The 26,692-nt window shown below is 42.7% G+C and overlaps 1 protein-coding gene across 6 annotated transcripts in view; it reads left to right on the forward strand.

The window, feature by feature from the left end:
* atp11a (ATPase phospholipid transporting 11A) overlaps positions 1-26,454 on the forward strand; it is a 34,140-nt gene extending 7,686 nt beyond the window's left edge. Inside the window, exons 3-34 of one of the 6 annotated variants that reach the window (XM_086184971.1) lie at positions 7,896-8,018; positions 8,348-8,437; positions 8,549-8,629; positions 8,744-8,851; positions 9,345-9,473; positions 9,590-9,693; positions 9,827-9,874; positions 10,956-11,020; positions 11,150-11,231; positions 11,639-11,789; positions 11,871-12,068; positions 12,198-12,311; positions 12,393-12,452; positions 12,534-12,700; positions 12,794-12,865; positions 12,997-13,070; positions 13,202-13,305; positions 13,696-13,877; positions 14,651-14,902; positions 15,035-15,212; positions 15,424-15,526; positions 15,866-16,011; positions 16,210-16,269; positions 16,360-16,487; positions 16,852-16,987; positions 17,417-17,440; positions 18,605-18,670; positions 18,756-18,859; positions 18,943-19,108; positions 20,674-20,801; positions 21,453-21,517; positions 24,372-26,454. In XM_086184971.1, coding sequence (XP_086041097.1) covers positions 7,896-8,018; positions 8,348-8,437; positions 8,549-8,629; positions 8,744-8,851; positions 9,345-9,473; positions 9,590-9,693; positions 9,827-9,874; positions 10,956-11,020; positions 11,150-11,231; positions 11,639-11,789; positions 11,871-12,068; positions 12,198-12,311; positions 12,393-12,452; positions 12,534-12,700; positions 12,794-12,865; positions 12,997-13,070; positions 13,202-13,305; positions 13,696-13,877; positions 14,651-14,902; positions 15,035-15,212; positions 15,424-15,526; positions 15,866-16,011; positions 16,210-16,269; positions 16,360-16,487; positions 16,852-16,987; positions 17,417-17,440; positions 18,605-18,670; positions 18,756-18,859; positions 18,943-19,108; positions 20,674-20,801; positions 21,453-21,504 — 3,495 coding nt within the window. In that variant the 3' untranslated portion in view covers positions 21,505-21,517; positions 24,372-26,454. Of the gene's footprint in view, positions 1-7,895; positions 8,019-8,347; positions 8,438-8,548; positions 8,630-8,743; positions 8,852-9,344; positions 9,474-9,589; positions 9,694-9,826; positions 9,875-10,955; positions 11,021-11,149; positions 11,232-11,638; positions 11,790-11,870; positions 12,069-12,197; positions 12,312-12,392; positions 12,453-12,533; positions 12,701-12,793; positions 12,866-12,996; positions 13,071-13,201; positions 13,306-13,695; positions 13,878-14,650; positions 14,903-15,034; positions 15,213-15,423; positions 15,527-15,865; positions 16,012-16,209; positions 16,270-16,359; positions 16,488-16,851; positions 16,988-17,416; positions 17,441-18,604; positions 18,671-18,755; positions 18,860-18,942; positions 19,109-19,990; positions 20,095-20,673; positions 22,947-24,371 lie in introns of those variants that run through there. The other 5 variants (XM_086184912.1, XR_015110003.1, XM_086185047.1 and 2 more) reach the window with 5 other exon arrangements.
* The last annotated feature ends 238 nt before the right edge of the window (positions 26,455-26,692 follow it).

Below are 26,692 nucleotides of genomic sequence, written 5' to 3' on the forward strand. Positions count from 1 at the left end.
CTGCCTCGTCCGTTTTGACAGGATGAACAATCACTGGTTGAATAATAAACCCAAGGATCGCTAGAAGACAATTCTGACAGTGAGATTACAGGGTGAGAGGGACATTGTCTTTTTGTAGTTGTCAAGGTGACCGTATATTAAATTTCTCTTAACTGTAGCAGCGTTTTGTGTGCGTTTGTTTTCTAATCTGGTGACATGGAACGGCAGCAGGACTCATAGGGAGATGCGAGGATGAAACACCGTGAGTAGGAGGAGAGTGGAATAAACGGAAAGAAAAATAAACCCAGTTTTTAAAAAAATTCAGATTTTAAGCATTAAAATCTAACTTCTGCTTCTTTACTCAAGCACTGTATTCATGTTTTAGTTCAAAGCAGGATTGAAGAGTCAGCTAAGGTCAAGCTGTTATTGTTGCAGACATTCCTTTAGTGGATCCCAGTAATAACACAGTCGTCTAAGAAGTCACGACAAACTGGAGGCTGAATGGAACATAAGAGAGAGGCTTTAGAGACTTGAATTAGGATTTGACTTTATCAGTTGATCATCATGTGATCAATTCAGAATCCCTGGAGCCAGGACCAGCTGGACCAACCGGGGGAAGCTGCCCGGCTACATTAGCCAGCCAGTACGAGTGGCACAAGCGACACAAAAGGAATGGAGATAAAGGGACAGAATCAGGTCTCATTGATGCTGTTTCTACTCCCAGCATTACCTTAGACTCCACCAGTCTGACAAGGCCAGTAAGAATGAGGACGCTGATCCAGGTAAAGCTCTAATTTCCCCAAATATTTCACTTCCTCATAACCTTCCTTATTTGTTTTCTTTGAACCATCACTTTGTTCTCATTCTATTTAACCTCCTTTTGTTCGTGTAATAGTTGTTTAGAACTAATATATGCTGTAAAAATACATTTTTTTTAAAGTACTACTACATCGTGGAGACCCAGCAGATATTTCCTAGTGTGTGTTTGCATCATGTGTGGGAGTGATTCCTGGCAGAGGAGTGTAATGAACACCATTACGCTGAACTGTCCCTGCAGGACAAACATTAGGGAAGACGGAGAAGTGCTCCCACTAATGTGTAGGACACTGAAAAAAACAAGACAAATGAAAGGAATGAACTAATTGGAGGAAGATGAAAAGTATTTAAAGCATTTCGGTACTTCTCTCTGAACTCCTTCGAGAGAAATAGAAGGCAGAAAGTGAGAATCCTGACAGTGACGTACAACACGTGTAGACGAACAGCTAATGGTGCTGCTAATATACACAGAGTGAAAACCCCTGGTGAACCAACCGTAATATCAGTATGAAACGATGGATATGTTATTTAACAGCAAAAATTATCACAGTTAGCGGAGCTGTACCTTTTTAAATATTTAATATCCTTTTAATTAACGGTCCAGGAGCGCGGCGCTGCCCCTGCCGAAGCTGTTACCCTTGTTCAAGAGCCCACCGCCGCTCAACGGTGGCGCTGGAGTTATTCAACGCCGGCTGAGTGTCCACAGATCAATGCAGGCACTTAGCATAACCTGGGTACTCACACACACTCCAGCACACACACCGACGTGTGTTTAATCGAAGGAGAACATTCACTGTTACAGATGCCGTGAAGTATTTCTCTACTGCTGTACCGGAACTTCCTGGATAGCCGTCTTTAGCTGTGTTTCCATCCAGATATCTACTGCAATTTCTATTGGAATTACTGCGTCTCTCCTCTGTCTTACAGAACTAGAAACACTGTCTCCTTTCTCTTTCTAAAGTCTATTCTAAAGCTGCTGTATTAATTAGAGGAGGTGAACTGTAGTAGTTAAAGTTACTGCTTTTATGCACGTCAGTCATTCAATTTTTAGCGTCTAGTTGCTCCCAGCTCAGAAGATGTCAGTCCTTTGCGTGGAAGTTTGTTTTATTTTATACCATGAGCTAAAAGAGTTTCCTTCTCCTAATAAGTACATTGTTTTTTTAAAAAAGGGGATGTGGGGGGGGGGGGACACCTCAAGTGAGCGTAAAAGCTTTTTTTTACCCCCCCCCCCCCCAAGAAGACGTTTATAAAAGTCTTTCAGTTGTCAACCTTTATTCCCACGTGTCAGGAATGCAACATTCGCCAACATGACTTTTCAATGGGAGGTGGGATCATGTGACTGTCAGCAGCCCCTCCCTCTGTCCTTAGGGTCAGGGAGCAGACACAATGAAGCGAGTATGAAGAACGTGTAAGTTTATTCCCTTGACATCTAGAGAGTGACGAGTGCTTATCCTCAGGAAATCTGCAACCATGCTCTTCTATTGAAACTCTGTTGTTGGCCTGTTAGCCGCCCGCCTGCTTTGCCTCTTTACTGCACACAAGCTGCGGTAGAGCATCCATTAGAATAACGGCATCGTCTTTCACTCTTGATGCCAAATGCATTTCTTGGGCTTTGTAATTTGGGTCATGAAACAATGAACTTTGAAGCTGGAGTCATGCGTTCAACCTCTTCTGAGAAATGGAAACCAGGCTAATGAATTTCTCTGTGGAGCTGACAGGAGGTCACACCATTCCTTTCCTTTTGTCCTATATTTCCTCCCCCTTGTCATTAGTTTAGCAAAGAGAGGAAACAGTGATTCAGCACAATCGGCTGGTTCTATGGAAGCGTGTTCATCGTTTACCACGCCAAAAAAAGAGCAGCTGAGATCCCGCTTGTTAACCATATATAAAATACCTTTTGTAAACCAAGCTAATATCCTCTTTAAAACCACAAAATGAATCTGCACACAGGCTCACCGCCTGCCAGTGGTGCACTGACCCACATTGGTAATGAAAGCAGGTGAACACTGCTTTTATTTCAGCTTATCTCCAGAGTTTTGGTAGCATAATAACTTGAAATGGCTATTTTGAGATGAGTAACCCACACCAGCAAGGCTTTAGGTGTCTTTTCAGCAGGAAGAATACACTTTTTGCATTTTCATTCATTTTTTGAGATCTTTTCTTTTCTTTTTCTGTCTTGTTTCTTCCCTTTCTACTGAATCTCAACTGTATACTTGTAAGGACGGGCAGGTGTGAACTCAAAACACACTGGTACTGTAGACACGCACAGCAGTACAAATGCTGAATCATGGTGCTTAATGGTGTGTGTGTGTGTGTGAGTCATTTAAACTCTTTTACCATGCTCTGACTGTTACATCTGCCAAAAAAGGATTGTTTCCTGTCAGCAGGATAACGCCAAAACCACCTGACTCCGGACATTTTCGCGATAAACACTTACTTATCTAAGTGGTGGTTCTTCCTGTAGAAAGGCAAGAATCATTCAGTGGAAACACGGTATTGAGTTGAAAGCCTCATTGACTGCGGGACACATCATGGCACATCCACTTTCTTCCCCTTGATGCTCAGCTGTCATGTCTAAGAGGTTCAGGAGGGATGCCTGGGTGGATGTATCATGATCTTGTTTGGCTGGCGACAAACGAGAAGGCCCGCTGGTGTTTAATCTGTGACTCAGGTTATAAACGCACCCAGACGACCACACACACACACTATCAGATTACCACACAGATGAACAATATAAACACATCATTTGCAGCCCTTTTGCCTGCGTGCATGTAAAAGACATGACAGCTTCACTTCTGTTTGGAGCAGCGATGAGTCTGTGTTGCCACTCTAGGTGGAAAGATTTCCTGTGTTATCCTTCTTCTTCATACCTCTGTAGCTCAATGGCAGGAGAAAGATAACACACACACATGTGGTGTGTGTTTGCACATGCAGCCCTGGTATAAGACATTCGGTTTGAAAGTGTGTTAAAGGCGTGTGTGTGTGTGTGTGTCACCCATATCGCAGAGAGCAGGTTGTCATCCGTGGCTTTTGTTCTGACTTATTCTCAGCTCTGCTTGTTGGAGCGGGAGATAAAACACTTCGGTCATCAGTCGAAACAAACGGCTCAGCCTTTAGAGCCACAGACAAACAATAGTAGCGTGTGTGTGTGTGTGTGTGTGTGTGTGTGTGTGTGTGTGTTGCAGTGATTCCTTGAATGTTATCTTTACATGCCAGGCGTCACTAACCACGGTATTACTGCAGAGACCGAATAGCATGTTTATAGCAGATTAGTTGTCATCCAGAGTCTCCAGCAAACTTTTAACTACTTGTTTGTGGCAACCAAAAAAAAAAGTGACCTTTTTTTTTTTGATTAAATATCTCATGACCTTGCTTACACTAAGCCAACACACATAACTTTGTTAGAAAACGGTGTCCAGAGTGGATAAATTTGATAAAACAAAGCATCTAGGAGCAAATTATGTGAATTTACTGCTGGGGTACAAACATAGACGGAAGACTAATCCAATAAAACCGGTAAATTTGAAAGATATCTTGAAACCTCTGAATCTGTTAGTCAGCATGTCTGTGGTGGTGATGGTGGGTTTTGGGGAGGTGGTGGTGGTGGAGGGACAGCTGGTTTAGGAAGTGTGCCTTCCTTGTGAGTGGGCGGGTCCACCTCTTCCTGTTTACAATATGTTCCTGATCACAGTGGGACCTCAGATGTGTTGGAATAACGTGTCCAATTTTTCCTGTCGACAATCACATTCAGATGATCTCATTAGTGAATACGGTATGGAAATAAATTAGTGAGTAAAAAAATCAAACTGGCGTGTTTAGTACACCACAGGTGTCCAGGCTGCAGCTAATAAGAAATGAAACTTTCATGAACTAATTGCAAATTAAAAAAAAAAAAGTAAAATATAAATATGTATTCATATAATCCTGTATTTCTAATCCATTTTTGACAAGTGATGCACTTTTTTTTTCATATCAATTTTCACACATTTTACTGGTAATTTGGACATTTTTGGGCCTGCACCTTCTGATCAGTGCTTCGACTCTCAGTTAAAAGGCAAAATGCACCCATGAATTTAGTTTCACTTCTTTAAAAAACAAAAATATGGACCAGAGCGTGCGGTCTAACACTTCCTTTTTAACACTCCCTTTGCAAAACTCTTAGATGTGCTCTATTACACAGGGCAACATCTCCAATATCCACAAATATTGCTTCTGTCAGAACGGTTGACATCCTGTGATTTGAGCTGGCATCTAACGAGGTGTGATTTTAATACGAATCATCAGGACAGATCAATGTTTGAATCATAAATAGTCCTGTAATCTGCATCTCTGTTGCAGGCGAGGAAAGTTTTGAGTCTTACTCTCTAATCCACTTGCCGCTGCATGTCTGCAACTTTCTTGAAAAACTACTTCTGAGTACTTGAAATGTATCACTTCAGCTATTGATCTTAGCATTATTCACTGATTATTGGAATTTGAAGAATTTCCCCAGCAATTTCCTGCACATACATTATGTCACCTCCAACACAAATGTGGCAAAGCCACAGGTGTGAATAGAGGAGATTTGATGTGGTTCAAGATGGCCGTGCCTATGGAATTCTCTTGGTATAGCATGAAATTAAAGTTTGCTTAAAATAAAGTCTAAAAGAATGACAATTTAAAAAAGAAGCCGCTCGGAATCGCTGTAGGAAAAAGAAACCCGCCTGTGGCCATCTGTGCTAGCATTAAGATTAAACCCTGCCGAGCTTCATCTTCTGATTTTATTTCAGAATTTCCTCGTCTTGTAGAAGGATGAAGGAAAGCACACACCCAAGTGAAATAAACAATCAAAGCGGTGCTTGTCTGCTCACCTAAATATATCCTTGTGTCATTGTGTTTGCGTGTGCCTGCTCTCATGCATGTTTGATGTCTCGTTTTCCCGTGTGTGTGTGTGCGTGTGTGTGCGTGCACTCTTCTCATGTAGCTTTAAGGAAAGTGGATGTGTATGCTGAGTGAGGCAGACAGAAACAAAGCCTGCATGCTCCCTCCATCCATCTCCCTGGACCACAAATGTTTCCCTTCCAACTATAAATAAACCCCCTGAAACCTGCCGCGTCCTGAAACATGAAACGCCGCTAAAAGTGATTATCAAGGTCCAGAATAGCCTTAAATCTCCAGTTACATCCAGAGGCTGAAGGCCCAAGCTCGCGCAGGGCATTTTTATTCTATAAGCCCAGATTTTATTTTGTAAAGATGGTATTTTATTTGATTAAACACAGACAGGCTTTCATGCAACAAGCTTGAATGCGGAGGATAAAAGCTAAGCATAATCGATAGAGAGATTGCCAGCTTAGAGGCCATCCCTTTTGCGGCCAGAGATGGAGAGGAAGGAGGTGAGAAAACCAATAAAGATGCATTACTAAATATACTGTATAGAGGCGAGGACAGTACCAGAGGGGCAGTGACTCTCAATCACAGCTATTCGATGCACTACATGGAGAGTCATCCACCAAATGTGCACATTTCCTTGCAGTGTTACAAACCCCTGTCATTGATGAGCCTCCAAACAAACTTGTTAATCCTCCCATGTGTGTGGCTCCGTTCCATACGTCGGAAACAAACAGGAGGCTTGTAAAGAAAACGTGTTAGGTGAAGCAGACGGAGCCGGCAGGTGGGCGAGGAGAGGAGAGGAGGAACAGTAACGCCGTGTGGGCGGCAGAGTTGGCAAGCTGTCCGTGTTATCTGGTTTTCATCTTCTCCATCGCTCCGAATCCAGTATGAGCCAGTTAGCGTGTGTCCTCGTGTAAATGGTGGATAGGATGAGTTTGGTGATGTAATTATGGGTGAGGACAGGTTGCAGAATGGTTGTTTTATTAGTAAAAGTTAAACTCCTTTCATAGCTGTCAAAACAGCAAGCCTCAGAAGGATGAGTCACCGCATGCATGGGCTGGAGTCACCAGTTTTCCGGGGCTACGACTAAAGGACAGATGATAAATGTAGATCTTGAACAAGTATATCCTAGCGCAGCGAGTTAACGTGTGTGTGTGTGTGTGTGTGTGTGTGTGTGTGTGTGTGTGTGAGAGAGAGTATGGAAACTGGGCCGTGCAACGTCTTCACACCCAATCTCAATCTGATCACTGCCACCTCTTGTTATCGTGCACGAATCTCTACACAAGACAAATTAATTAACACAGTTTTGTTGTGACTGATTTTCCGGATCTTTCAAGGAGTGTCGTCAAATTTACTGATCTGAACTGGCTAGTCTCAAGTTTTTTTTGTTTTGTTTTGTTTTTTTTGGATGTGTTCCTATGATTAGAGGGTTGCAATGGAGCTTTGCTGCCAAAACCCTGCTGGTCATAAATGAGTCGGGAGCAAGTCTAGTCCGGCCTGAAAAATACTTTGGAGCCCTAAAGGTGTGACTCTGCAGGAGCAGCAGATTGCCTAATAAAGAGTTCTTACTTGCATAATTATGCTACTTTTAAAGGATGTTTTTGGATTAAATGTTGTGATTTATGAAAAAAATTAAAAAGTAATGGATTTCAGTTGTGAAAGTTGACATTTTATATTTTTATGTTATTCTTGAAATAGATGCTGAATTAATGCATGTTGTTGAGCCCTTAGACATTATTCTTATCCTGATGAATAATTTATTTTCTACCATAAAAAGGAAACAAAGTCAAAAGAGAACACAGGGAAGCAGTTGCTCAGGTGTCTTATACTCTGTTTTTTATGTGTGGGAGTTTTGTGTGTGTGTGTGTGTGTGTGTGTGTGCGCGCGCATGTGTGTGTGTTCCCGCGCGCGCGCGCGTGTGTGTGTGTGTGTGTGTGTTCTGCATTCCAGTCTGAGTCACATGCATGTCAGTGTATCTGTGATAACAAAAGCTCTCATTCATGGAGGAGGAACTATTCAGTCCAAGTTCATAAAAGTCTGGGAATGTGTGTGTTCACAGTGAATGTACAGACTCATTTATTTATCTTTGATATGCAATTTTTAAAAAAAATGACATTTGATTTATGGGGGGAAAAAACAAAACAAAACTCCGACTTCTGAACCGTAAATTTGCCGTAAAGACATCTGACAAACACGTGTGTGTGCGTGTGTGTGTGTGTGTGTGTCTGAAGTGTGTTGGTGAGGAGAACTGGGTGGACAGCAGGACAATTTATATCGGACACAAGGAGCCGCCTTCAGGAACGGAGGCTTTTATACAACAGAGATTCCCCGACAACAGAATAGTTTCCTCCAAGGTCAGTGAGAACACACACACACACACACACACACTTGAATTAACTATTCTACATTTTCCTGTTGACCACACACTTCCAGTACAAAAATATTAAGCTTGTTCCATTTTTAGGCTATTTGATACTCTGTTCTTTTTTCAGTTTTACTGTGGTCTTCCTGATTGTCACCTTGACCCAGTTTTGAATTTCTTGTTCTGACTGAATTTGACTGAGTTATGTCGAAGCACCAGGAAGAGCAGATGTATTATGTTGGTGGCATTTGTTTTTGGGTGTGTGTGGGGATTCTGACAGGGTCAGTACCTGTTTAACCTCTTGGCATCTTAAATTTTCAGTACACGTTCTGGAACTTCATCCCGAAGAACATGTTTGAGCAGTTCAGGAGAGTCGCCAACTTCTATTTTCTCATCATATTTCTGGTTCAGGTGAGAGCTGCTGCTTCCCTGGAACCTGCTTGGATGTTTTCTGTCATTTTTCATATAATCTCCCTCCTTGAGTTCATATATTCCGTGTCGAACTCTCTCGTGTCGCATCAGTTGATCATAGACACTCCCACCAGTCCCATCACCAGCGGACTGCCGCTCTTCTTTGTCATCACTGTCACTGCGATTAAACAGGTGAGACCAGAACGTCCTCATCACTTCACTGTCCTGTCCTTTACTGCCATTGGCAAAAAAAAAAAAACACACTCTCTGTCTCTCTCTCTCTCTGTCTGTCTCTCTCTCTCTCAGGGTTACGAGGACTGGTTGAGACACAAAGCAGACAACGCCGTCAACGAGTGTCCCGTCCACGTGGTGCAACACGGGAAAGTGGTCCGCAAACAAAGTCGCAAGCTCAGGGTGTGTGTGTGTGTGTGTGTGTGTGTGTGTGTGTGTGTCCTGATAAATCACTCTCACCCCATGTAACATGAACAGAGCTTTGGAGCATTTGTTTTATTGGCTCACGCCGAGGGATTTGCCTGCTACTAAGCTAGGGGTGGGCACGCATTTGTGTGTGTGTGTGTGGTGACATACATCTGTTAGTACATGTTTGGAGTCGCTTCGCTTTTGAGGCAAGTCAGCATGAAGTGAATTATTCATTATTAGGCTAAAGAGTTTGCAGGTGTGAGGAAACGATTTAAGTGGGTGACTGAATGATCAACAGTCCTGCAAGAGAACTCATAGAAGCGACTTTTGCACAAGATTAGCTTGTTAGGCAAACTGCATTAGCTGTCCTACCTGATGGAGATCAGTGGTGCTCTGTCCTCAGAGATAGTACAGCTGAGATTTGACCGGTTGTTTGTTTGCATGAATCACAGTCAATGAACTTGGTGTATTTCTGGGTCTGGCTCAGGTTGGAGATGTGGTCTTTGTGAAAGAGGACGAGTCTTTCCCCTGCGATCTCATCCTTATCTCTACATCTCGTGATGATGGCACCTGCTACGTTACGACAGCCAGTCTGGATGGAGAGAGCAGCCACAAGGTGTGTTTGTGTGTGTGTGTGTGACCTCACTTTGAGCCTAAAATGCCTGGATGTCTCTTCTCTTTCCCTTAATCCTCAACTCATTCTTGTCCTTTACTCCCATTTCTTGTCCCTAGACGTACTATGCAGTTCAGGACACCAAAGCTTACAGCACAGAGAAGGAGGTGGACTCCATCCATGCTACAATTGAATGTGAACAACCACAGCCAGACCTGTACAAGTCAGTCTAACACAAACACGCGCACACACACACACACACACACACATATGCGGATGCTCAATACTTTTTCACCACGTACAAGCCTGAAACATGAATCCTCTCATCTACTTCCTGTTTCCTGTGTTTTACATAGATTTGTGGGCAGGATCAACATCTACATGGACAATGAGCCAGTTGCAAGGTAATGGAACTGGAATATCCTCACTTTTTCGCATTCTTAAATTTTGCAACAAACCAGTTAGATTCTACTAACATTTACCCTTTGTATTTAGATTAAGTTGTGGCTTTGATATGACTTTGTGCCTTGTTAAATAACTTACAGACAGGTTCAAGTTGTCTCGTTTTGTTTTCGGAAGAGTTTCCCATTGAGGTGAAGATGCGTTTCACCACTGCTTTCTATTCAATTGATGGTTGCTAATATTTTCCATTTTGATGCAAAAATAAGTGCAGTCTTTATTGAAATAAATGGGGAAACATGTTCATGTTCAAGCTTCCTTTTACAAGTTATAGATTTGAAGGAAGTGTGTGAATGTCACTTTGGGTGTCTTAATACAAAAATACATCAATAATTGGAGTATTTTTGCTAGTAGGGGGTAGATTTTACAGAAATGACTTCTTCACGGGTGGCACGGTGGTGCAGTAGTTAGCACTCTCACCTCACAGCAAGAAGGTTCCAGGTTTGAGTCCCGGCTCCAGCACAGGGTCTTTCTGTGTGGAGTCTCCATGTTCTCCCTGTTCCTGCGTGAGTTCTCTCTGGTACTCCAGCTTCCTCCCACAGTCCAAAGACATCAAGAGGGGACGAGGCTGATTGATACTCTGAACCAGGGGTGTCAAACTGATCCAGTAAAGGGCCGGTGTGGCTGCAGGTTTTCATAGAAACCGAGCAAAAGCAACACCTGATTCTATTTATATCAACGAAGCTGTGCCCACACAGCTCATTGGTTGGATCAGGTGTTGCTTTTGCTTGGTTGGAAAGAAAACCTGCAGCCACACCGGCCCTTTACTGGATCAGTTTGACACCCCTGCTCTAAATTGACCGTAGGTGTGTCTGTGAGTGTGAATGGTTGTCTGTCTGTATGTGTTGGCCCTGCGATGGACTGGCGACCTGTCCAGGGTGAACCCCGCCTCTCGCTCAATGTCAGCTGGGATAGGCTCCAGCCCCCCCGCAACCCTTAACAGGATAAGTGGAAGAAAATCGATGGATGGACTTCTTCATCGTAAGTAATGATCAGTAACGTGTGTGTTTGTGTGTGTGTGTACAGGCCATTAGGATCCGAGAACCTGCTGCTCCGAGGAGCCACACTCAAGAACACGGAGTTCATCTATGGTAATATATATATATATATATATATATATATATATAAAAATCATTTCAGATATTGAACAAGTATTAAATGTAATTCCTTTTACGGTTTTAACAGCATTAAAAAAGCTTAATATCTCTACCTGTCTGTAGCGGTCGCCATCTACACTGGTATGGAAACTAAGATGGCTCTCAACTATCAGTCCAAGAGTCAGAAACGGTCTGCAGTAGAAAAGTAAGTTCTCTCTCTCTCTCTCTCTCTCTCTTTGTCTCTGTCTCTCTTTTCTCTGTCTCTTTGTCTCTCTCCTTGATAAATGATCTCTGAAGAGCTTGTTAGCATTGATTGACAGTAGCAGAATAATTCTTCACGATTCGTGCCGATTTAGGTCGTCATCCCTCCATCTGTCTGTTTAAGTTTCATTTCCTCATTTACTCATTGATGGAGTGTCCTCCTGCTTCTCTGGATCGCTGTCTTCCCCTCTGATGCTCTATCCAGATGGCCTGTAGATGTGTCGGACTGTAGGCGGATTACATTTACATTCACACACACGACAGTTGTATTAGAGAGAATAAAGAAGAGACAAGGAACAGTGTGAAAACTGTGTGCTACTTCCTTCCCCTCCTGTCATTTCCTCTCTGCAGGTCCATGAATGCCTACCTGGTGGTCTACCTGTGCATCCTCATCAGCAAAGCCCTCATCAACACTGTGCTGAAATACGTGTGGCAGTCCGACCCAAACAGAGACGAGCCCTGGTACAACCACCGAACTGAAACTGAGAGACAGAGACACATTGTAAGTCAAATTGCTGAGGGTGAAGGATTCCCCGATCCCACCTGTGCACCGTCTCACAACCCTCTCCCCCTGTTTCCCCAGGTCATCCGAGCATTCACAGACTTCTTGGCCTTCATGGTGCTTTTCAACTACATCATTCCCGTCTCCATGTACGTGACTGTTGAGATGCAGAAGTTCCTGGGCTCCTATTTCATCATGTGGGACGATGAAATGTTTGACGAGGAGCTTGGAGAACGAGCTGTGGTCAACACCTCAGACCTGAACGAGGAGCTGGGACAGGTGGATCATCAAAATTACCTTCCCATTCTTAAATTTAGCACTTTACTCAGAACATGCCTGGATAAAAGCAGGCATAAATTTGTTGTTTTTGCTTCAAACAATGTCTATGTACTCTGATTATCTTTGCAGGTGGAGTACGTGTTCACGGATAAGACAGGGACCCTCACAGAGAACAACATGGAGTTCATCGAGTGCTGTGTGGACGGACATGTTTACGTGCCTCATGCCATCTGCAACGGACAGGTAGTGATGGTTCTTGATCATTTACTCACATTGTTTTATCTCTAATTACAGATTTTATATTATTTCATCATTTGTTTCAAGGTGATGCCCGGTGCAGCCAGTATGGACATGATAGACACATCACCAGGTCCTGGAGCAAGGGTGAGCTACACAGTGTGTGTGTGTGTGTGTGTGTGTGTGTGTGTGTGTGTGTGTGTTAATAGTGTTTCCGGTTGGTCACAGGAGCGGGAGGAGCTGTTTTTCCGGGCACTGTGTTTATGCCACACAGTCCAGGTGAAAGAGGAAGAGACGGTAGACGGCATCAAGCAAGGCATCCACCAGGGCAAGTCCACGTCCTTCTACATCTCCTCGTCTCCAGATGAGGTCGCGCTGGTGGAGGGCATGAAGAGGTGCAGTGCACGCGTTCACTCACACACACAAACATACACAAAATACTATTGCTAGATTCAGATCACATGACTTTCAGCTTCTTTGTGTCTCAGGCTCGGCTTCACCTACCTGAGACTCAAGGACAGTCACATGGAGATCTTGAATCGGGAAGATGAGATCGAGAGGTGAGTGTTATAATTATTTCTGCATGCTTTTTATATCTCATGTATTGTTATTCAGCTACCAGCTATAAATATGTTTGAAAAGGAAGTCATGCTTTCAATGTTAACGTGATGTTTTATTCCGTTTATTTTAGGTTTGAGCTGCTGGAAGTTTTGACCTTTGACTCGGTCAGGCGGAGAATGAGTGTCATAGTCAGATCCAGTTCTGGTAAAATATTCAGCTGATTAGATATTCTATGTACAGTTCTATTTATACGCATGATTTCTCTTATTTACTGTGTGTGTGCGTGTGTGTGTGTGTGTGTGTGTGTGTGTGTGTGTGTGTGTGTGTGAGAACAGGTGAGCTCTATCTGTTTTGTAAAGGTGCAGACTCCTCCATCTTCCCTAGAGTTATATCAGGCAAGGTGGATCAGGTCAGAGCCCGGGTGGAGCATAATGCTGTGGTGAGAACACACACACACACACACACACACACACACACACACGCGCGTTCTCATTCCCTCGTACTATTGAGCCATTTGATCAAAATTATAAGATATTTCAGTCCTGGAGGAGTTTTGATTCATCTTGTGGGTGTTGTTAAAGGTTGTGTGCCTTCAGTGGTTTCCACAGTTACATGACCACAGGTTTCCATGGTTACCACAGGAAGCTGATCAGTGGAGCATGGCCCACTTCTGCAAAACAGTTTACTGTAGAGGTTTCTAATAGCGGTTTATTTGGATACCACAATGCAACAAACGTATAGAGTTTAACAATAATTATTTGTGACTAATTCCCCCCTTTTTTTTTGTCCTGGATGTATCTGTGTGACCCTGTATGAATCTCTGTCTTAGGAGGGTCTTCGAACACTTTGTGTGGCCTATCGACCTCTGAGTCCTGAGCAGTATCAGGAAGTTTGTCACCGATTAAGCGATGCCAGGTTAGCGCTACAGGACCGGGACAAACGCCTGGCCGAGGCCTACGACCTCATAGAGACAGATCTGATACTGCTGGGAGCCACTGCAGTGGAAGACAGGTAGAGGATCAGGCTTTGCTTTCCTTCCAACCACTTTGTGCCATTCTTGACTCTGAGAGAAAACATCCTTAAGCAGCTCTGTAGCCTAATAGTTACAAAAGGAGGTTGCTGATGAAATATCAAGGAAACTTCCCTGAATTTATTGATGCCCTTGTTGGTCTAAATGCCTGCATGTCTGCACCCCAAACAGGCCAAAGCATGAACTCTTGATCCTGTGCGTGCTGCTGCCAATGCAAGTGCTGCCCTAGTTCACTGAGAGCCTAACTGAACAAGGGAAAATACACACACTCACTGTTAAACCAAGGCTGCACGGTGGTGCAGTGGTCAGCACTGTGGCCTCACAGCAAGAAGGTTCCGGGTTCGAGTCCTGGCACGGGCGTGGGATCTTTCTGTGTGGAGTCTCCATGTTCTCCCCGTGCCTACGTGGGTTCTCTCTGGTACTCCGGCTTCCTCCCACCGTCCAAAGATGTGCAATTTGAGGACGAGGCTGATTGATACTCTAAATTGACCCTAGGAATGAATGTGAGTGTGAATGGTTGTTCGTCTCTGTATGTTGGCCCTGCGATGGACTGGCGACCTGTCCAGGGTGAACCCCGCCTCTCGCCCGTAGATGCTGGGATAGGCTCCAGCCCCCCCGCGACCCTTACTAGTAAGGAATAAGCGGAAGATGACGATGGATGGACTGTTAAACCAAGTGTGGTTCAGCTTTAAAAGGGATGAGCACTAGTGTGAGTAATAGGGAAATATTTTGTGCACACTTTCTTTGTTTTCAGACTCCAAGAAAAAGCAGCAGACACCATCGAGTCTCTGCACAAAGCTGGTATGAAGGTGTGGGTGCTGACCGGAGACAAGATGGAGACGGCAGCGGCTACCTGCTACGCTAGCAAGCTGTTCCGCCGTAACACACAGATCCTGGAGCTCACCACCAAACGCACTGAGGAGCAGAGCCTTCATGATGTCCTGTTTGACCTGAGCAGAACCGTCCTGAGGCAGCACGGAGGCATGACCAGGGACAACTTCTCTGGGTGTGTTTGGAACAGCAGTTTTACTGCCAGCCTGGATATCTCACATACCCAGTTGTGTTTTATCCTTTTCGCAACATTTCCTCACAATAGAAGTGCTGTAACAAATATTGAGCAGGTCTTTTGATTGTGCAGGTTATCGAATGACTACAATGACTTTGGTCTGATCATCGATGGAGCCACCCTGTCAGCAGTGATGAAGCCAGGCCAGGAGGACTCAAACTCAGGGAACTATAAAGAGATCTTCCTAGAAATCTGCCGCAACTGCAGCGCTGTGCTGTGCTGTCGAATGGCACCTCTCCAAAAAGCACAAGTACGATAACGCCACAGAAATGGCTCCTGTTTTTTTATGCCCCCTCTAAAGTTGAGTGGTTCATGTTTTATGGAAGAGCATTAACAGGCATCAAACAGAAATGATCAAGCAGTTGTTGGTGGTTTTCCTTGCTATCGTTAAGATTCAATATGCTGCTCAATTTAAATCCAAGCTACTTGAAAGAGTCACTTTTGCTTCATTGCCTTTCTAGATAGTGAAGCTGATCAAAGCCTCCAAGGAGCACCCCATCACGCTTGCTATCGGAGATGGAGCCAACGACGTCAGCATGATCCTGGAGGCACATGTCGGCATTGGTTAGTACGCCTGCATGTTTGTAAACTATGCTACTATGCTGACTCCACATTATATGCACAGTGGATTAATTAGGAACCATGCATGGGAGCCATCCTAACTTATTAACTTTTTTTGCAGGAGTTTTGCAGTTTGCAAATCAGAAAGTGAAATACATGTTCACGGTCAATAAAGACACTTTACGTCGAGGTGCACTCATTTGTAGCTCGCGGCGGTTTTGCAAGATCGCCTCACAAAGTCACCCCGAGAAAACACCGTGTCAAACTTCAAGTTGTGTATTTGTGTATCAAGATGGAACTTTTTAAAGGTTATTTTAGTGACTGTCTGGCCCGCATCTCCAGGTATCATGGGTAAGGAGGGTCGTCAGGCTGTGAGGAACAGTGACTACGCCATCCCCAAATTCAAACACCTCAAGAAGATGCTGCTCGTCCATGGACACTATTACTACATACGCATCTCTGAACTTGTGCAATACTTCTTTTACAAGGTACTGCAGTTGTTAGGTGCAGTATTTGTTTAAACTCGTGAAAATGAATATTTGCTTTTATACTTATCCAGCTCAGGTGGCCATAATTCAAGTTAAATAAATATACTGAATATTTCTTTTTCATTCAGTGTTTCTAAGTCTTGGTAGTGCTGACAGAAAACCATACAGAATTTCTTTTTCTTCTTTTTTTTTTTGCAGAATGTCTGTTTCATATTTCCCCAGTTCCTCTACCAGTTCTTCTGTGGCTTCTCACAACAGGTACTGAAAACACACCAAAGTACATAATGTAAAAACCAACAACTAAAAAGTTTGAAAATGTACCAATTCCCTCTCTGTGGTCGTCCTCAGCCACTGTATGATACCGCCTACTTGACCCTGTACAACATCAGCTTCACCTCCCTGCCCATCCTCCTCTACAGTCTCATAGAGCAACACATTAACATGGACATCCTGAAGAAGGACCCCACCCTCTATAGGTTAGTGCTTGTCACTCTTCGGTGACTAAAACATCTGAGGGAGAGCTGACCCGGCTCGTCAATTCCAGGGAAAGAAAGAGAAACAATCAGGTTTCGGTGGAATGGATTCTTCTTCCAGAGAGGCACTCTAGCGTGCACAGCTGCATGAACAAAAGAAATGCATGAATATTCTGGGTTGTTGTTGTTTTTGTTTTTGTTTTTTTAACACACCATCTAACTCATAATACACTCTCACGTGTCTGTAAAGCAAAAACCTGTATTGGATTGAATAAAAATGAAAGAAAACTGTGGCAAAAAGGCTCCACGTTTGCTGAACCAAAATTAAATACATAATCGGTCATATTAATGCTGTTTATCCTGACAGAGACATTGCTAAGAACTCCTTGCTGCGCTGGCCCACCTTCATCTACTGGACCGTCCTGGGTGTATATGACGCCATTGTCATGTTCTTCGGTGCTTACTTCCTGTTTGATAACACCACCTTCACCAGCAACGGACAGGTAACACCCACCAGGCAGCGGATACTCAACCAGAGAGAGAGGATTTGGGCTTTTTATTTTAAGTTCAAAAAAGAAGGAAGGTCTTTTAATTGAAACTCAAAAATGTCAGGTATTTATATTCATGTAACTACGGGCTGCGTCCTTGAGTTCTGTCATGCTCCCTGTAGTTTCATGGATATAAAAGCTGACATACAAGACATGACAGCACGGCAGGTTTTCTACCTTTCTGTCCTTTCATTCTCAACATTATTCTCCCAGAATCCTTTTGGATCACTTTGAGTTGCTTGATTTTTTTTTTGTTTTGTTTTGTTTTGTGCTTTATTTGGATTATTCTCTAGTTTTGTTATGATTTTCTCTGGCCTTCTCCTCTTCTTCTCCTCTTACCTTTGTGTTGCTTTTTCTTTTTGCTTCTCTTTTTCCTCCTCCCAGCTAATGACAACCAACACACAGATGGTAAGCCTGTCCCTGTCTCGCTGTCATCGCTCCCCCTAGTTTCAAATTTCCTGTTTTGTCCCATCACTGACCCACCGTTCATCTCGTCTCCAGCTCTTGAGTGCTCGCTGTGCACACATTTATAGCTCTGTAGGCTTTTATGTGGCCACTTTTTTCTGAATCCATCACATTTTGTGTGCGTTGTGTATATGTGTGGGTGTGTGTGTGGGGGTGTGTGTGAGTCGGCAATGTGTTACATTGGGTAAATGGTGGAGACCCAAGTAGGGTGAAAAGATGGTAATAATGTTTTCTCCCAACGGAAATCTTACAACAAGTAAATTACATGCCAAAGTCCAGCACAAAACAAGAACCACTTTGTGGTCGGTGCCCTGTAATTTTAACAAACGTTCCTATAATTTTTATTTATCATTGTGTCAGCCTTTCAAACATCCACCAGGTGAACGCTTAACTTTTATATCATCATGTTTTGTTTTCTTTTTAATCTGGTTTTGCTTTATTAATTCATGTCCTATTTCTACACACTTCTAAACATTTGGACTCAAACGATGTACCTCCTGTGGCCAGTAGGTGGCACTTTGACTCAAACTCATCCTGTTGATACATTTAGTCCAGGTCTCTGGTTAAATTTGAGATTTGTAAAAGCCCAGGTGATGCAGAGTGACATTTTAATGGCAACCTTCACTAATGTAATGTGTAATGCTGTCAAACTATAATATTTTAATAATAGATCAGATTTTCTAGAGCGTCGTTCAGCTCTTACAGATTCATATTTGAGGTGGACGGGGTTTCATGCCACCACAATGTTTACAGATACTTCGTCTCCCTGTCTCCCATCCATCCAGTTACCCGAGCAACCTGCCATCTGTTTGATTCCTGATTGATCATGTGCACTTATACAGTTTGTCTGAGAACCGTCCTCTTTGAGGTGCTAATGTTATTCTAGACTGACTAATGAATCGATTACAGTCACTTCATAATGCATGCGTTATTTCAGTTAGCAATATTTCCTTTAGTAAATATTCAAATTAATCGATGAGGTGTTGGAGTTTCTATCTGGGTGTGTGACCTTTTACAGCACAATCACAGGGCTCTGCATTACTTTAAAGACAATCTGATGTTAACCATTTGATATTAACATCTTCTTTTGTCACTTTACCCCTGCAGATGTTTGGAAACTGGACATTTGGGACGCTGGTCTTCACTGTCTTAGTCTTCACTGTTACCTTCAAGGTACTCACACACATAGAAACACTCGTCATAGACAGGTTCTGCACTCAAAGACTGGGGTGTTTGTAACCGGTCTGTTCTTTCGCAGCTGGCTCTAGATACACATTACTGGACTTGGATCAACCATTTTGTCATATGGGGATCGCTGATATTCTTTGTGGTCTTCTCTCTGCTTTGGGGGGGGATCATCTGGTAGGACTCTAAAATAAATGGACATGGATTTTGTGGGTCTCAAATCTCGTCATCTAAAAACCTGTATTGACTCTTTCCTCCAGGCCCTTCCTCAACTACCAGAGGATGTACTACGTGTTTATGCAGATGTTGTCCAGCGGCCCGGCCTGGCTCTCCATAATCCTGCTGATCACGGCCAGTCTGCTGCCCGATGTGGTGAAGAAGGTCCTCTGGAGGGCGCTGTGGCCCACCACCACTGAACGCATACAGGTGCGTAAATGTAGTCTTGACACAAGCAGTAAATTACCAAAAATGATCATAAAAAGATCACCTATTTCTGCGGTGTGTTCAGCAGGTTTATCATGACATTTCAAAATATTTTATTGTGCATTTTTTATTGAATAGCTGATAATACTGTGTAATCATTGAAATGCTGCAATAACCGGCGTGTCAGCAGATGTATGCTGGCTTCACCCTCGTTCCTGCTCTGTTGTATGTAAGTCTGTAAGCCCCTCTGGCTGGACGAGTGCTGCCAGTTAGAACTACTTAGTATGTTTGCAGTGAGGTGTGAATTTATTGATTAATATATTTCCTCCCCCTTCCCGTCACTGCTTGTCTTTGGAAGTGTAACTTAATCGTAAAGCTGTATTTTCAAAGACTTGATTGATCTTTAACTTTCCTGCTCTTCTGTTTGCGCCACCCGCTGACCTCCTGGTTCCTCCTCCTCCTCCTCACCTTCTTCTCCTCTCCTCTGAACGATTCCCCTCCCTGGCAGACTAAACGTCGGTGCCTTGCCTCTGAGCCCTCCACCATCTTTATGCTGTCTCAGAACTCCAGCAGAATCAGTTTCTAACCCTCCAGCCCTCCTTTGAGGTGACCCTCTGGCCTCCCTTTTCCCTTTAGCATGCTCCTCTTCATCTCTCACTTTTCCTTTTCTATGTGTTTGTGTTTTCCAAAGGTTTTGCATGCAGTCAACGATTAAATCGTTTGCTAGTGCATTGAAGTTGAGAAAAATGTGCAACAAATGTCTGTCTTTCAAATGTCGCATATGTGAAGTGTGCATTTTTCCTCATTGCATTAAGTTTAGCCTTTTTTGTATTTGTGTTTGTGTGTGTGGTGGTACACTGTAAATGTGCCGGTGTGTGTCCACAGCGTGTGAGGGATAAAAGAGGTTTTGAGAGGGCCGTGACCTACCGGAGTTCCGACTCCTTAATAGATGGAGTAGCTGTCACAGAAGCCTAGAGGGCTTCAGCACGGTAAAACACACATCTCGACCCGTGTGTGTAAAGGACGGGGGATGTAACATCCTGCAGTGATGGGGTTTGACCTTGCTGTGGTGTGTGGTTTCACAGTCTTGACTAACGTGTGTGTGTGAGTGAGAAGGACTTAAAAAAAGTTTAATTTTTGATGTCTTCAGGTGTAAAAGGTGCTTACAGCTTGACGGTGGTCTTTTTCTTGGAGCTCTGGTGCCCTCTAGTGATATTACAGCCTTAGTACAGAAAAGGACTGAATGTTCATGCATGTTTGTCAAACCATTTGCATGATTTGCTTTGGTTGATATATTTTACCCGTGTTTTATGCGCTTGGGTGGCCTGTGTCTGATCAGAGTGGACGGAACATTAATCATCACATCTGGCCGACTAAATTGAAAGATTATTGATACGTTAATGGCTTGATTTGGCTGGAAAGGCAGAATCTCTTTTTGGTTTTGTCCCTGTTTGTGATGTACACCATTTTAATTCTGGCCAGCTGAGATGAAACCGTCTCCTCACCTCCACCACCGCAATTCTCTCGCCTCGTCCAAATCTCTCTTGTGTTCTTCTCTATTCATCCAGAATGCTGACAAGCTCTACAAGGGTCAACTCTCTGAGTTCAGCCCCTTGACGTCCCTCCACGCTCTGCCCAAGGCTGGCAACAACCGTGGAGGCGCTGGAAACCAACGGAACGCTCCAAACCCGCGAAGGTCTGAACCTTTATCCAAGAAAATCATGTTCACACGCTGGCAAAGACTGCCAGACTACAGCACCTTCACCCCACTCCTCCGAATCCCCTCCAGGCAGGGACATGCCTACAACGAGGCGGGGCCAGAGACCTCAGTCTAACTTATTATGATTCTGATATCAAACACAATGAGCTGAACCGAACAAACGGACTCATTCTGATCAGAGCTTGCAGAACTAATTTATTCATGAGCTGGAGACGAACAACAGACTATGTTGCTAATAGCAGGTATGTGTAATCTATCAGTACGGGATTACCATGAAAGTGACCTTTACAGCTGTTCTCAAGTCAGCGGTGGACTCCATTTACAGGTTCGCCTCCACAAGGTGCAAAGGGCTCAGTGTATTGATGTCACAACAAATCAGAACCCTTTTCTGAAGATATATGCACTGGCCCTTTAAGAAGCTGAAGTGCACTTTACTGTAACTGTTAGGATTTATATGCTTTTTAGAAAAAAAATGACCAAAAAGGAAAAAAAAAACCCCAGTTATGTATCATGAGTGGAAATGTGCAGACGACGACGACGATAATCACGGCAGCCAGAATGGACTCATGTTCTTTATTCCTTCCATCTTTCATTCTCTCTCTCTCTGTCTGTTCTGTTTCTCTGTAGGAATAACTGGTGTTGCCTGTGTGCAAACATATTATCCCGAAATACTCCGTAGGACACACAACCTAGTAAGGACAGGTGCCCAGTGTTGGAAACCTTTTTAATCAGCTTAACCAACACTTGAGCTTTGATGTGCAGGTAGTCTAGCGTGTTTGGTGTCCCATATAGAGAGCATCTTGCATTTATGTGTGTTATTCCTGCTGATATCTAGAGGTCAGTGTGTGTGTGTGTGTGTGTGTGAGACGTCTTTAGCATCCACCTTCCGCCTTTCTTCTTGTCTTTTAAAGCACTTTTGATAGAGTTCAGTAGAAACGGCTACGCGACTGCTTCCTAGCTATTGCCTTAACGTAATCTTGTAAATACTGCATTATTATCGTCCATTTACCAAAGAATATGACATCCTCCAGGCTTCAGCTGTCAGATCTACCGTCCCCACGCAGGTCTTGCACCTTTTCCTCTAAGCAACCTTTAAAAAAAATGAGCATAGAATTATCGTGTTAATTTGAGCACAACAAATGTTTTCCTGTCAAGTGCCCCGAACTACTGATTGCCTTAAAATCAATGCACACATTTTGTCATGGAGCCTGGATGTCTTGTGAGAGTTCAGATTTCTTATAAAATTGTTGGCATCTTTCAAGTGTAAATGTCCATTAGCTGGAGTTCCTCCCGACTGTTATTCGTTCAAGGCCTTGACAGTGTTTTTCTTCCTCTCCCATCCTCTCTTGTCTTCGTTCTCGCTCTGGTGAAGTGACGCTGACTCGGAGGTTATCCTACGTGTGTGACATCGGCCTGCCGCCTGTACGATCGTCATCTTCCTCTCAGCCATTCCTCCGTCCACCCATCTATCCGCCTGTAGAACAGACAGATAGTGATTTTGAACCAAAGCCTCGTTGCTGCTGGAGGTACTTTTAGCTGCTTTATATTATTAGGTGCCTTGTGGTAGTTTATGGAATTGTGCGTCAGTGTCGTCGCTCGCTTCCTGGTCAAGTTGCGCTCCTCGTTATGGTAGTGCTGAAGCACAGATGACGGATGTGTGGATGAACGGGGTGGAAAGGTCGAATGTAAATCCCCTGTCGTGACTTGCTCCCAGCAGCACTGGATTATCAAAACGAAAAACAAAAATTGCACCCCTCCCCTCAAAAAAAAAAAGGAAAAAAAAAGTGAATGACCTAAGTTTGATATCTATTTTTTATTGTTTTTATTCCGAATTGTTTTATATACTGTACGTTCAAGAAGACTGCAATGTTATTTTTTTATAGTTTTTGTTGATGTGTAATACAACTGAACAGACAACACTGGAAAGATCATCACGGTGACTTAAATATTTCAACAGCTTCTACGTCATCACTGTTACTCTTCTTTTTTTCTTTTTTTTTTAAATCTGTACATCAACATGTGTTTGTTTCTTTTTATGTGAGCGTCTTGAAACTGGACATGGCATGTGAAATTAGGAAAAGCGAAGGGGATCTTAACTTAATTCCGAAAGACTAAAGATAATCTCACTTTCTCACAGTTGTGCTTGTCTACTAAACTGACGTGCGGCGATTTCAATACGCTGTTTTATTGGAGTGACAAAAGAAAGCACCAAATGTCCCTTTGCAGTTTGATGAAACTGTTTTTAACGTGCGGTCAGGTGAGTTTGGGACACGTTCAAGCTTTGTGCTATTGTAAGTAAACCATGACAGCAACATGTTGCCTCTTGAGCTTCAGCCGTGACTCTAGCATCACCTTTTTAAACGTTTAAATCCAAGCCTACAGTCACACGTCATCACAATCAGTTATTTGTGGTAGATGGAACCAAGCTTAAGAGTTTTAGGGCTGATTGTGGACACTTGGACATCAGGAGTTACTTGAAAATCACCCGCATATAAACTTAAAATTTATTCCTGTCGTGTTTTTGTGTTCACGGTGTGTTAGCGATCATGATACACTTTATTATACCTTTTTTAACACTTCCTGAGACAGTATTTGACGAGTGTCTTGTTCACGTAAATGAGATACTTTACGTGTGTGTGTTTGTGTACAGAGCTTTAAGAGGATGATGCCCCCCCCCAACACACACACAAACCATTGCACTGAACCCTCTGGTATGATGATTGACACTCTGCTGTAGAAACTTCCAAAGCCATTAAGGTGGATTTAAGGTCTTAAGTCGACTAATCGCTCTCGTCTAATCCGTCTCGCAAGACCACCCAAACTGACAGCCTTCAAAAAGAATGTTATATTTTATCGTTGTATCGTCTCCTCATAACCTAAACCTATAAATCGCCGTACACTCAGATACAGTATATATGAATACAAGTATATAGATTTAGTTATGTTAATTGATGTACAGTTTTGGGGTCTTTTTTGTATACAGTTTTTAACACGGTCACATTTACTTGTGGATTTTTGCCAATTTTTCTGTAGCTACCAACAGAAAAGAACTGCTTGAAAATAAAAACCAGAAGTGGAAATATAAAAATGTCGCATGAGTTCTATTTTATTTATTTTATTTTATCTTTTTTGTTTTGTTTTTGTTGGTTTTTTTTTAATCGCTGCGCTTCATTTGGCCGCCACAGGGACGCAGCAGAGTATCGCTGATGAGTCCACAAATCAAACACACCTGAAGAGAACGCTTCAAAATGATGACATGTTATTAAAAGGGTGTTTCATGAGTCGATCAACCGGTGTTCCCATGTGCTGCCATGTTTAAAACTCTGCTGAAAATGGCACTTTTTTTTTTAGGCTGTGTTCTCTAAAGTTGCTTGAGGGCCGCTGCGCCGTCTGAAGACGTCAACAAGATTAGGATGGAGGGGTTGTTTGGGGTTTTATTTTTTCTTCCCTCTTTTTTTTTTTTTCTTTTTTTTTGGGGATCGATTGGATTCCCTTCATCCTTTTCACTTCTCATCTTCGCTGATCTTCTCGTCTTCTCCTCCACAGCTGGCAGCCAACGAGACCTGCTGACAAGGACTGAGAAATAAGTAGGGCAAGACTGTCGGAGGTGATATCTGTGGGGAAAATGTAGGAGAAGTAGATGTTAAAATTGCCTTTTTATTATATAGTCTACCTTCCTCAAAATTGCAGAGGTGAAATTGCAGAGGTGACTCATTCAGGCGCTTTCTACCACCAATTTCATCAACTTTAACACCACTCAGCCCTTGATTCTAATTATATACGATGTGATTTACCTCCAATTTCATTTTACGGTGTGTTTCTTAGTATGGATTCTAAAATACAAAGAGGAGGTGGGAGATGAAATTTTAGGTGTAACCGAAGGCTGCCTTCATCTTGCTCCGGGTTGGATTGCTTGAAGCACATTTGTGGGAGACAATAACACACTTAAGTCAAGATTGATTTATGCCCTATTAATTTTAAAATAGTCCGTACGTCAAATAGATCCGTATAATTAGACGGCTACGGGACTTGCAGAAAAAAAGTCTGGATGTCGCTTAGAGGCTAAATATCAGCCCAGTCGCCAAAATAGGATGTTGCATGGTTTGTGCTAAACGTGGATATATTTAGTCTCCACGTCTGTGAGGCGGAATATTACATGTCTGATGTGAGCAAATGAGGTCAACTTCTCTTCACGAAGCATTGCATTGTTATTGGTTAGGTGGTTTGCAAAAATGTACATTAGCAGTGTTTATTTTGTGTTTGGGGGATCACCAGGGCCCATTCTGGACCCCCTCTTTTTTTTTTAGGGCCTGAGCCTGAAGGTACTAAAGGCGAAGACCCTATTATGTTTGCTCGGCAGAGCAACGCATTAGTTTTTTGTTTTGTTTTTTAAGACATAGATCCTCAGTGACCATCCGAAGTTTGAACCTTATTGTACATGCAGTTGTTGAATACACTTAAAAAAACAAACAAACATTAAAGTTGTCCTTTTAGGCGTGTAAAGTGAAAATATATCCATAAAAAAGGTAGCCGGCTAAGTTGGCAAGCTAAAGGGCTTCAAGGGATTTTTGATTTGACTTCGCCATCCATTGACAATCACACTTTAAAGAGTGTGTGTGTGTGCAGCTCTGTGGCCAGCAGTCAGTCGTACACTGGCATTAAATTATTAAACTGAGACCTCAGAACACACACACACACACACATAAAGTCTTGTCTCATGGTTGTAATGTCAGCATGTCTCTATTCAAAGCATTAAATGGAGGGAGGTGATGGAGGCATCCACACGTGAAATCTACGAATTAGCTGTGAAATTGCTGTTATTTTCTACTGATTGTTTATGACTCAGTACACATTGTTTTTTGTGTGTGTGTGTGTTTTTTGTTGTTGTTGCCTCTTTTGTCCGTTGAAAGGGCTCTCTCAGCTTTTAGAGTGAGATGTTTAAGGATGAATGCACAAACACACACCATCATGCAAGCTTACAAACAGCATGAGCGTTTATTCCTGTAAACGTACCTTTTAAAACAATATTTTAATTCCCTTTCCTGTTTTTTATTCCACAGAGGAACAAGAAAATGCATCTTATTCCTCTTCGCACTTTTATTTTGCAGCATCTTAACCCTTTGGATTCTCCTCTAAAGCGGGACATTTTTCAGAAAGGTTTCTTCGTCTGTCATGGTTTTGTCGTCCGTCAGCGTTGTGACACACTTACAATCAGATACAAGACAATGTGAGTCTTACAGATGTCTCGTTAGCTGAGAGATGAGGGGGCACATGAACAATATACTGTGTGCGCACTGTTTTCCTCCAAGGCCAATGCTGAATTGATGATATGATTCCATACACGAACACCTTATGAGAACATATAAAGTACAGGAAAACGCTAAAAAAAAAACGTTTAAGAAATTCTGGTACCATTGTACATTTGATACATTCAATTCAGTTAGTTGTTTCATCGTCAAATTCACGTCCTATTTTGATATGTATAGCTACGGATAGATAATGCTTGGAATAAATGTTGCCTTAAATAACAGTTGTATTGACAGCTTTTGTGTATTTCATTGCATTGCAATAAAACTGATTTCATTGTGTGTCATGTTTGATATTGATTGTTTGCTACCAGGACTTTGGATTTTTTTTTTTTCCTTCTCTGGTTTGAATCAAGCATCTGAGGATATGTTCTGATGTATTAATAAAATTGATCAATGCAACATTCATTGATTGGACAGTTCTGGACCCGTTTTACATCGACTGTATTGATGTGTTTTGCCTGTGTGAAAGAATAGGAGGAATTTTGATTTTTTTTTTTTAAGAATTCATATAAGAACGTATTTAAAAAAATAAGATGCACCTTTATTTTATTTTATTGA

Source organism: Aulostomus chinensis, chromosome 1 (assembly GCF_037954235.1).
Source record: "Aulostomus chinensis isolate RoL2024-O1b breed Wild chromosome 1, RoL_Achi_v1.0, whole genome shotgun sequence".
Taxonomy (NCBI): Eukaryota; Metazoa; Chordata; class Actinopteri; order Syngnathiformes; family Aulostomidae; genus Aulostomus; species Aulostomus chinensis.